General features: G+C 43.9%; 1 protein-coding gene across 1 annotated transcript; it reads left to right on the forward strand.

Annotated features, from left to right (window-relative positions):
- The first annotated feature begins 314 nt into the window (after positions 1 to 314).
- Positions 315 to 7,737, forward strand: LOC138953916 (fibropellin-1-like). Its single transcript, XM_070325905.1, has 6 exons — positions 315 to 456; positions 1,283 to 2,005; positions 2,108 to 3,417; positions 4,129 to 6,887; positions 7,394 to 7,547; positions 7,732 to 7,737. Exons 1-6 carry the CDS (start codon positions 315 to 317, stop codon positions 7,735 to 7,737), a joined length of 5,094 nt encoding a protein of 1,697 aa, XP_070182006.1.
- Positions 7,738 to 12,467: the final 4,730 nt, after the last annotated feature.

Raw genomic sequence — 12,467 nt, forward strand, 5'->3', positions numbered from 1 at the left:
TAGATTATATTTTGTCCCCATTATTAACCTTCAACAGCGAGATATTATTTTGAACTCCAGTCACAAGTATGAACGAAACGTGGGGGCTTGTGCGTACACTTCCCATATATTTTGGTGTTGAAATACCAACGTTGCATCCGAAGTCGTTGACACTATCCCAGCGACATCAACTGAAGTACTATCCATCTCGTTCTACAAGATATGCTGAGCAAATCACTGTGACCACAACGGTAAATGAGCTGACAGTCTCAATAGCAGAAGGTTAACTTAAAACTAAACCCAAAACAGAGAAGAATGCATTGTCTCACTCCAAGATGGGTTTTGCTGCTGTGCAGAGTAGTCCTATTGCTGACGGTGACGTGTACGGCTCCGTCGCAGTGTTTACAAAACGGAACTCTGACAACAAGCAACTACGCCGGATCCAAAACAACAACTCTGCCAGAGACAACCACGTCCGCAACAAAAGCGACCAGCTGCGGGCCAGGACTTGCCGGCACTAAGTGTCAAACAAACATCAACGAATGTGACTCCAATCCATGTCAAAACGGTGCCACTTGTGTAGATCAAGTCAATGGCTATGCATGTCAGTGCCAGGCAGGATTTACAGGCTCAACGTGTCAAACGAACATCAACGAATGTCACTCCAATCCATGTCAAAACGGTGCAACTTGTCAAGACCAAATCAATGGCTATAAATGTCGGTGCCAGGCAGGATTTACAGGTAGCAATTGTAACACAGACATCAAGGAATGCGCTTTCAACCCTTGCCAACATGGCGGCACATGTGTGGACCAAGTCAACGGATATAAATGTGTGTGCTCTGCAAGATTTACCGGCACTAAGTGTGAAGCAGACATCAACGAATGCGCTTCGAGCCCTTGTACAAACGGGGCAAGCTGCACGGACCGAGTCAATGCCTATATATGTCACTGTGTTGCTGGATTCACGGGATCAAAGTGTGAAACAAACATCAACGAATGTAACCCGAATCCCTGCCAAAGCGGCGGGACCTGTACCGACCAAATCAATGGTTTTAAGTGTCACTGCCAGCAAGGATTTACAGGCTTAACGTGTCAAACGAACATCGACGAATGTCACTCCAATCCATGTCAAAACGGTGCAACTTGTCAAGACCAAATCAATGGCTATAAATGTCGATGCCAGGCAGGCTTTACAGGTAGCAAATGTGAAACAGACATCAAGGAATGCGCTTCCAACCCTTGCCAACATGGCGGCACATGTGTGGACCAAGTCAACGGATATAAATGTGTGTGCTCTGCAGGATTTACCGGCACTAAGTGTGAAGCAGACATCAACGAATGCGCTTCGAGCCCTTGTACAAACGGGGCAAACTGCACGGACCGAGTCAATGCCTATATATGTCACTGTGTTGCTGGATTCACGGGATCAAGGTGTGAAACAAACATCAACGAATGTAACCCCAATCCCTGCCAAAGCGGCGGGACCTGTACCGACCAAATCAATGGTTTTAAGTGTCACTGCCAGCCAGTATTTACAGGCTCAACGTGTCAAACGAACATCGACGAATGTCACTCTAATTCATGTCAAAACGGTGCAACTTGTCAAGACCAAATCAATGGCTATAAATGTCGGTGCCAGGCAGGATTTACAGGTAGCAAATGTGAAACAGACATCAAGGAATGTGCTTCCAACCCTTGCCAACATGGTGGCAAATGTGTGGACCAAGTCAACGGATATAAATGTGTGTGCTCTGCAGGATTTACCGGCACTAAGTGTGAAGCAGACATCAACGAATGCGCTTCGAGCCCTTGTACAAACGGGGCAAGCTGCACGGACCGAGTCAATGGCTTTACCTGTCACTGTGTTGCTGGATTCACGGGATCAAAGTGTGAAACAAACATCAACGAATGTAACCCGAATCCCTGCCAAAGCGGCGGGACCTGTACCGACCAAATCAATGGTTTTAAATGTCACTGCCAGAAAGGATTTACAGGCTCAAAGTGTCAAACGAACATCAACGAATGTCACTCCAATCCATGTCAAAACGGTGCAACTTGTCAAGACCAAATCAATGGCTATAAATGTCGGTGCCAGGCAGGATTTACAGGTAGCAAATGTGAAACAGACATCAAGGAATGCTCTTCCAACCCTTGCCAACATGGTGGCAAATGTGTGGACCAAGTCAACGGATATAAATGTGTGTGCTCTGCAGGATTTACCGGCACTAAGTGTGAAGCAGACATCAACGAATGCGCTTCGAGCCCTTGTACAAACGGGGCAAGCTGCACGGACCGAGTCAATGTCTATATATGTCACTGTGTTGCTGGATTCACGGGATCAAAGTGTGAAACAAACATCAACGAATGTAACCCGAATCCCTGCCAAAGCGGCGGGACCTGTACCGACCAAATCAATGGTTTTAAGTGTTACTGCCAGCAAGGATTTACAGGCTTAACGTGTCAAACGAACATCAACGAATGTCACTCCAATCCATGTCAAAACGGTGCAACTTGTCAAGACCAAATCAATGGCTATAAATGTCGGTGCCAGGCAGGATTTACAGGTAGCAAATGTGAAACAGACATCAAGGAATGCTCTTCCAACCCTTGCCAACATGGCGGCACATGTGTGGACCAAGTCAACGGATATAAATGTGTGTGCTCTGCAGGATTTACCGGCACTAAGTGTGAAGCAGACATCAACGAATGCGCTTCGAGCCCTTGTACAAACGGGGCAAGCTGCACGGACCGAGTCAATGGCTTTACCTGTCACTGTGTTGCTGGATTCACGGGATCAAGGTGTAAAACAAACATCAACGAATGTCACTCCAAGCCATGTCAAAACGGTGCAACTTGTCAAGACCAAATCAATGGCTATAAATGTCGGTGCCAGGCAGGATTTACAGGTAGCAAATGTGAAACAGACATCAAGGAATGTGCTTCCAACCCTTGCCAACATGGTGGCAAATGTGTGGACCAAGTCAACGGATATAAATGTGTGTGCTCTGCAGGATTTACCGGCACTAAGTGTGAAGCAGACATCAACGAATGCGCTTTGAGCCCTTGTACAAACGGGGCAAGCTGCACGGACCGAGTCAATGGCTTTACCTGTCACTGTGTTGCTGGATTCACGGGATCAAAGTGTGAAACAAACATCAACGAATGTAACCCGAATCCCTGCCAAAGCGGCGGGACCTGTACCGACCAAATCAATGGTTTTAAATGTCACTGCCAGAAAGGATTTACAGGCTCAACGTGTCAAACGAACATCAACGAATGTCACTCCAATCCATGTCAAAACGGTGCAACTTGTCAAGACCAAATCAATGGCTATAAATGTCGGTGCCAGGCAGGATTTACAGGTAGCAAATGTGAAACAGACATCAAGGAATGCTCTTCCAACCCTTGCCAACATGGCGGCACATGTGTGGACCAAGTCAACGGATATAAATGTGTGTGCTCTGCAGGATTTACCGGCACTAAGTGTGAAGCAGACATCAACGAATGCGCCTTGAGCCCTTGTACAAACGGGGCAAGCTGCACGGACCGAGTCAATGGCTTTACCTGTCACTGTGTTGCTGGATTCACGGGATCAAAGTGTGAAACAAACATCAACGAATGTAACCCGAATCCCTGCCAAAGCGGCGGGACCTGTACCGACCAAATCAATGGTTTTAAATGTCACTGCCAGAAAGGATTTACAGGCTCAACGTGTCAAACGAACATCAACGAATGTCACTCCAAGCCATGTCAAAACGGTGCAACTTGTCAAGACCAAATCAATGGCTATAAATGTCGGTGAAAGGCAGGATTTACAGGTAGCAAATGTGAAACAGACATCAAGGAATGTGCTTCCAACCCTTGCCAACATGGTGGCAAATGTGTGGACCAAGTCAACGGATATAAATGTGTGTGCTCTGCAGGATTTACCGGCACTAAGTGTGAAGCAGACATCAACGAATGCGCTTTGAGCCCTTGTACAAACGGGGCAAGCTGCACGGACCGAGTCAATGTCTATATATGTCACTGTGTTGCTGGATTCACGGGATCAAAGTGTGAAACAAACATCAACGAATGTAACCCGAATCCCTGCCAAAGCGGCGGGACCTGTACCGACCAAATCAATGGTTTTAAGTGTTACTGCCAGCAAGGATTTACAGGCTTAACGTGTCAAACGAACATCAACGAATGTCACTACAAGCCATGTCAAAACGGTGCAACTTGTCAAGACCAAATCAATGGCTATAAATGTCGATGCCAGGCAGGCTTTACAGGTAGCAAATGTGAAACAGACATCAAGGAATGCGCTTCCAACCCTTGCCAACATGGCGGCACATGTGTTGACCAAGTCAACGGATATAAATGTGTGTGCTCTGCAGGATTTACCGGCACTAAGTGTGAAGCAGACATCAACGAATGCGCTTTGAACCCTTGTACAAACGGGGCAAGCTGCACGGACCGAGTCAATGGCTTTACCTGTCACTGTGTTGCTGGATTCACGGGATCAAGGTGTAAAACAAACATCAACGAATGTCACTCCAAGCCATGTCAAAACGGTGCAACTTGTCAAGACCAAATCAATGGCTATAAATGTCGGTGCCAGGCAGGATTTACAGGTAGCAAATGTGAAACAGACATCAAGGAATGCGCTTCCAACCCTTGCCAACATGGCGGCACATGTGTGGACCAAGTCAACGGATATAAATGTGTGTGCTCTGCAGGATTTACCGGCACTAAGTGTGAAGCAGACATCAACGAATGCGCTTCGAGCCCTTGTACAAACGGGGCAAGCTGCACGGACCGAGTCAATGGCTTTACCTGTCACTGTGTTGCTGGATTCACGGGATCAGGGTGTAAAACAAACATCAACGAATGTAACCCAAATCCCTGCCAAAGCGGCGGGACCTGTACCGACCAAATCAATGGTTTTAAGTGTCACTGCCAGAAAGGATTTACAGGCTCAAAGTGTCAAACCAACATCAACGAATGTCACTCCAAGCCATGTCAAAACGGTGCAACTTGTCAAGACCAAATCAATGGCTATAAATGTCGGTGCCAGGCAGGATTTACAGGTCGCAAATGTGAAACAGACATCAAGGAATGCGCTTCCAACCCTTGCCAACATGGCGGCACATGTGTTGACCAAGTCAACGGATATAAATGTGTGTGCTCTGCAGGATTTACCGGCACTAAGTGTGAAGCAGACATCAACGAATGCGCTTTGAACCCTTGTACAAACGGGGCAAGCTGCACGGACCGAGTCAATGGCTTTACCTGTCACTGTGTTGCTGGATTCACGGGATCAAGGTGTAAAACAAACATCAACGAATGTAACCCCAATCCCTGCCAAAGCGGCGGGACCTGTACCGACCAAATCAATGGTTTTAAATGTCACTGCCAGAAAGGATTTACAGGCTCAACGTGTCAAACGAACATCAACGAATGTCACTACAAGCCATGTCAAAACGGTGCAACTTGTCAAGACCAAATCAATGGCTATAAATGTCGGTGCCAGGCAGGATTTACAGGTAGCAAATGTGAAACAGACATCAAGGAATGCGCTTCCAACCCTTGCCAACATGGTGGCAAATGTGTGGACCAAGTCAACGGACATAAATGTGTGTGCTCTGCAGGATTTACCGGCACTATGTGTGAAGCAGACATCAACGAATGCGCTTCGAGCCCTTGTACAAACGGGGCAAGCTGCACGGACCGTGTCAATGGCTTTACCTGTCACTGTGTTGCAGGATTCACGGGATCAAAGTGTGAAACAAACATCAACGAATGTAACCCGAATCCCTGCCAAAGCGGCGGGACCTGTACCGACCAAATCAATGGTTTTAAATGTCACTGCCAGAAAGGATTTACAGGCTCAACGTGTCAAACGAACATCAACGAATGTCACTCCAATCCATGTCAAAACGGTGCAACTTGTCAAGACCAAATCAATGGCTATAAATGTCGGTGCCAGACAGGATTTACAGGTAGCAAATGTGAAATAAACATCAACGAATGCGCTTCCAACCCTTGCAAAAATGGCGGCAGCTGCTCTGACCAAGTTAATCGTTTGAAATGCTTGTGCCCTACAAGTTTTAATGGAACATACTGTGAAGTAGATAGCAGAGCGTGTAAACCTGACGCATGTTTGAACGGTGGGTATTGTGATAACGACGGCAATGGGTACATTTGTCAGTGCGCTCCAGATTTTACTGGCAATAGATGTGAGCATAAACTACCTTCCACCACTCCAGCAAATGACACACTGCCTTCTTTTGTTACTTCTACTCAAAACTTAAACTCTTCCCCGTATATTTCAAACCAGTCTTTGAGAACGACATTGCCTTCAACAACTGCCATTAAGACAGATTTTGTAACTACCCCACCATCTGCAAGCTCATCCACCAGCACAAGGAGAACGCTGGGGACTTCCATGACTGACAGCATTAGACGGTCTTCCGAAGGAACTGTATCAAAAATCTCTTTCAGTGACAGAACAACACCAGTAGTTACTCCGTTCTCGACTCTGCTGAACAATATCAGCAGTACAGCAATGTTTTCCAGTCCCAAGGTCCATTTCAATACAGCTGCCAAAACCGAATCTCAAACTTCGGTCTCGTCTTCGTCTTCACATCCCTCAGTCCCATCTACGATGCACAATGCATCGAGCACGAAACCAGGACGTCTAGAAATCACGTCGTCTACTTCTTTCACACAATCATCAACATTAGATATACCAGTGATGGAAACAATTCACGTCACACTGGCGATGGACGTTGCGGTCAGTGACGTTGACAGGATGACACTCCAGCGCGCCATCCTACAGCTTCTCACGGTGAATTGTACCATGGGCAACCACGACGCTTTCAAAGTCGGAATGTCCTTGAAAAAGGGGACTGACGGCGCAGGGTAAGTCATAACACGTATTTCATGGAACAGAAATGTATCCTGACTGCGTTATTCATACGTGTTTTGCCCTTGGCATCAATTTTCAAAAACTTCAGCTGTTGCATGTCTCATAAATTACAACACATCACAAAATATGTCAGGGATGTTCTTTTTGTGTTGTGAAAACAGTTGAGCTGTTTGTGTTGTGAAATAGTGTGTGGTATATTTTGTTGTAAGTTGTTTTCTCTGATTTACTGATGTTCTCGATTGGCTTATACCCTGACGAATCATAAGTTACTTTCCTATTGGTGCAGTCGGACGTAGACCAAAGCTCAACCCCCCCCCCCCCACACACACACACACACACACACAGCCCCCCCTACCTTACGCTGGAGCGTACTCAGTCAAAACAAAGTGTACATAGTAAACGTAGACAAGTCAAAGTGTGTTAAAATAATATCTTAAAATGTTCTCCCTGAATCATAATCGTCGTTGTTGAGTGTATATATATGTATCTGTTTCTGCAGCAAAGAGGTCACGATTGTCATTCTGGAAGTGACCACTTCCGTTGCCGACAAGGTCAGCGTGAATGAGGTCAAGGACGTTTTGCAGAATGCCCCTGCTGATGCCCTTCCTTACGTCGTGCATAAGGGTCACGTGATAGAAGCGGCAGCGCAGAAGGTAATCCGATTTCAGTCAAACATACGTTTTCTGATAAACACCACTAAATAAAAAGACGACCTCCGATTAAACGTATGGTAGTCAAGAATCCATGTTAGAGACGTTTTCTGGAGATATTAACTGTAAAAAGTCGAAATGACATTTGATGTGTTGTAGTTTAGACACAACTGCAATGTTTGATTAGGCTTAATTGCTAAATGATACAGATCATTTCACAGTTGCATGCATCTATTAAGTTTGGGTGGTGAATGTTAAGGGCAAATGTCACGTTTCAATATATCACATAAGGTGATTATGAACGGTTAGTTACTACTAACTAACTAACCACACCACGATTCACTCTCGCAGTCATACAAATAGATAGAATCAACAAAAGTATAAGTTTCAGACGCCTGTTTATGTACCAACTCGCCACCTCCCTAGAGACTTCACTCCAAAAGATGTTTTACGTTCAAAATGTAAAATATAGGTCACTGACAAAAATGCCAGTTAAAATTTAGAACATGATAATAACACGCTGATCCCGTGTATAGATAGAAAATATAGCTGTCTGTAAAAGTGCTGGTTTATGCAGGTGTCACACACCCCACGTTGTCACTACTCGAATGTAATCATAAATACACAAGATGACAAGGCGGTATAAGGGCGCTATGACAAGGTGCACTTAGCTTTATGCCACTGAGTGGGCGACCCGTGAATAGTCTATCTCCACAACTGCTCCGTCGAATGAAGTGCCGGTTGGCGTTGAACGAAGCAGGGAATAGTGGAGATATCAGGCGCTCACTCAGTCGCTGAAGATCCTCCCCGTAGTCTACCAGAAAAATATAGCAGACGTGTAGTTGGTAGGACGACAACAGCGACAGCAACCACTAGTACACCAGTTTACAGCAAGTAGACAGGTTACGTAGGCAGGTTACGTAGACAGGTTACGTAGACAGGTTACGTAGACACCGGTTACGTAGCAAGTACACGTAGAAAGCTGCAACAAAAAGCATTGGTGCACTAAACATTCCACGCTACCCTTCACACTCCACCTTTAAACATGTCACCGTTACATATTTCATCGAGCACGTGGGCCTGCACAAACGAACTTATAAAACAACAAATCAGCCATTTTCCTTCCTTCTCTCCATATCTGCAAAAAACATATACAGATTATTATTTTAGCGTCACAAAGAGCAAATTATGCGCTAACCTGGAAAGAACAACAGAGAGTATTTCATTCTACAAACACAGACTCGTCAACACCGTTAAATAACGATTTATTACCTCAACAGCCTATGTAGGTAGCTCTCCTTTAAGCGAATCCGCTTCCTTTGATATAGCTTTTGTTCGTCAACGAAATTCTCGCCATACCCTCTCCTTGTGCTGAAATACTTTATGCGTGGGATAAAAAAAAAAACGCTCAGCCAAGAATCCAAAACCCGGCAACCTTGTTGCCAGCACAGGTAACACAGCGAAAAGTGTTCTCTCCTTCGTAGTTCCGTGAAGCCCTACTGTACCATGCAGAACGGCACTCTGACTTATAATATTTCACCGAGTGAAGAAGACCATCTAACTTCAGGATGGAGGAAAACGATCCTTCTCTGTTGCTGCTCTGTGTTCGAGTGTCCTTTTCATGTCTTCCCCAAACAACCTTGAAAACACATCACGTGACTCCACGTGTCCCGTATCCAGTACAGTTACAGTCGATTTCGCCAAGCAAGCAAAATCACGCACGTGGAACCCCTGCAAAACAAAATCCCCGTGCTCGGCTATGCTTGGTCAGCTAAAACCAGCCGTTGCCCAAACACAAGCTCAGGCGCTTTCCGTCGCAATTTGAGAAAGGCACCCGAGAGAGTGTTTTTTTCTCGATCCATGTCACTAAATCGTGACAGCAAAGGTAAATACATTTTGAAATGAACTATAAGCAGCAGTGCAAACAAGTAGATACAACGATAAATTTAGCAACAGTATATATGTTTGTTTTTGCTTATTTTCTTTTTTTGTAGTATCACCTCAATATATTTCTTTATAATTATCTGTTCTAGGCTTGGCTGGATGAACATAAGGATGTTGTGATTGGGGTCGTGTTTGCTGTGGTTGGTTCTATCATCATCATCATCATCGTCGTCGTAGCCTTCAGAAAAAGGTTTGTTGAAATTAATTTGCTGGCCAGTAACTGTAAACAGCAACTTCGGTTTGGTGTTTTGTGTGTGTGCTTGTGCATTAATTTTCTTACAAATGTGTGCAGATATATTTATATATATATATATATATATATATATATATATATATATATATATATATATATATGTGTGTGTGTGTGTGTGTATCTGTGTGTGTGTGTGTGTGTGTGTGTGTGTGTGTGTGTGTGTGTGTGTGTGAGTGTGTGTGTGAGTGAGTGTGTCCGTGAGTGAGTGCGTCGGTGTTTGTGTGGATGTGTGTCTGTGGTCGGTTGTTTGTTGTTGTTATGTGTGAGGTGTGGTTTTTTTTCTCATTCAAGGGCATGACTGCTTTGACAGGCACCGATACATTTATCCCTGCAGAATTTGACCCACGAGTATACGTGTTTTCGTGTCCATAAGACTACATGCGTGCGTGTAGGGTAATGGGTGGGTGGGTGGCTACTCGGGCCCACTAGTTGCGTAGATATCTTGAGCAGAACATGTTATTTGCCAGACAGGATCAACAAATAATTATTCACATAGCAGTGCAATCCAGGTTTTACTGGCATAATATGTAAGCATCAAATAACTAATATTATTTCATCAAAAGACAAACTGCTTTATTATGACGATAACGATTTCATGAGAGAAAAATACCTTGTCCTTTCCTTCACCAGGGTATATCACCACGTGAAGCGGCAAAGCAAAGCAGGAGTCAGCAACGAAGTCATCATCAATTCCTTCGAAATGACTGCCCTCGCCAACAACGTCCGACCAGAGTCACCACCGAGGGGAGAGGAAATCCTCGGCGTCCACCAACCGGCAACGTTCACAAACCTCTCCTACGACGAAGAGGAGATAACTGTTAGCACCAACGGAGTAAATCAACCTGTTAGCACCAACGGTAAATAAACCTGTTAGCACCAACGGACTAAATAAACCTGTTAGCATCAACGGACTAAATAAACCTGTTAGCACCAACGGACTAAATAAACCTGTTAGCACCAACGGACTAAATAAACCCAACGGCGCAATGCTTTGAGACAGGTGCTTACTTTTCGAGAGATGTTCTTCCTTTTTTCTGCGATGTGCATTCACCATCCAAAGAAAAGTGCTTGAGCTGTCACAGAGCTGTTGGTGGGAGAGTCGAAGCATCGTAACGTTTCTTTGCTAGTCATGACCGGATTAATAATGTGAGAGACGCTTGGATTTGAGACCCTACCTTATAAATGTTGGAGTTTCATAGGTGAAATTAAAAAGGAACGCAAGGACTGACAAGATGCTTCCAGATAGGCTATGCCAAGATTCAAAAGATAATCTGACAAAATGATTTGAAAATTGCCAAGACTAAAAAGTTAATTGGAGAAATACAGTGCCTAACTCATGCTTTGACAAATACCAAGATCGAAACAATAGTTTATAAATGCCATGTCTTCGATTATTAATTTATCGGTGTGATCTTTATGTACCTCCACCACCCCTTTGTTAATTTTATCTTGTGGAACATTAATTTCATGTATATACCTCTTCATTTGATTGCGTGTCGCTTCTTTGTTTGTTTGTTTAATTCTTTGTTTCTCAGTTTGCCCGTGTGTTGTTGTTGTTTGCTTGTTAGTTTGTTGATGTGGGTTTTGTTTCTCTTCTCTATTGGGCCTTTCTATTTTTCTCCGCATTTATTTTTTATTCCGATTGTATTTAGCTTCTTTCTTTTTTTTAATAGTATTATCATTATTATTTCTTTCCATTCCTTTGCTTCTTAAGTGAATATTAAATGTCTAGTATTTGTTTAAGGACATGTTGTTAGACAAGGCAATGTGCCTTAAACCTTTATTCTTGTAAATAAAGTTCATTCGTTGGTTCGTTCGTTCTTTCGTTCGTTCTCTGCTCCTACGCCGCAATCTCAAATCAACCATCTTGCTCTGTTTGCCCCTCATCACATTTACCTTAATGAAATAGTCGGTAATTCCCAGCGTAAGGATAACGCTGTCACAAGCTGATGAACAGCACCATTGGACTTCACTATCGGCACGTCTGTTATCGAGGAAATCGTGTCAGCGTTATATCAATAGTTATCTCCTTGTGAGAGGAATATTGACACTCGACCCATTTTGTTATCAAAATTAATGGAAGTACCTTCAAGGAAATGTTCATAAAAAATTAAAATTAAATGAAAACCTGAGAAGATTTGCTGACCTACCATTGACCAATCCACTGTGCATTTGAAACACATGGACTTCAGCATACTTTATTTTCGTGCGTGAATCAAAATGAAGTTATCAGTAACTACATAATTATGTACAGGGTTGTACTATCATACGATTGGTATTTCGAATGACTTCATTGACACGGGTTTTATGCATTGTATAATATGGACAGTGAGTTTCTGCACGTATGCGATATGCAAATGTACCCTTCACTATTCTGTCTGTGTGTTTGTGTGTGTGTGTGTGTGTGTGTGTGTGTGTGTGTGTGTGTGTGTGTGTGTATGTGTGTGTATGTGTGTGCCTGCGTGTGTGCGTGCCTGCGTGCCTGCGTGTGTGCGTGCGTGAGTGAGATTTTGTCTGTCTGTCTGTGTATGTGTGTTTTGTTTAAACAATGTTTTATTTACTGTTTACATATTCATGACATTTACATACATTTATGAATATGAAAACAACAACTGTGTTTTACCGTCACAATTAATATGTTGACCTGTTGTTGCTACTATCACTTTCGAAACATGTATACATATTTGTTATTTTTGTGTGTCTGCATTGAAATTGTATACCATAAA

The sequence above is a fragment of the Littorina saxatilis genome, linkage group LG2 (genome assembly GCF_037325665.1).
Source record: "Littorina saxatilis isolate snail1 linkage group LG2, US_GU_Lsax_2.0, whole genome shotgun sequence".
NCBI lineage: Eukaryota > Metazoa > Mollusca > Gastropoda > Littorinimorpha > Littorinidae > Littorina > Littorina saxatilis.

Bases quoted from the DNA above. Each gene is read 5' to 3' on its own strand.
- LOC138953916 (XM_070325905.1), top strand. From the start codon at position 315: ATGGGTTTTGCTGCTGTGCAGAGTAGTCCTATTGCTGACGGTGACGTG. The intron at 457-1,282 runs GCAACAAAAGCG...TGTGCTCTGCAG, and splicing joins TGCCAGAGACAACCACGTCC to GATTTACCGGCACTAAGTGT. The intron at 3,418-4,128 runs GTCAACGGATAT...TGTTACTGCCAG, and splicing joins GCGGCACATGTGTGGACCAA to CAAGGATTTACAGGCTTAAC.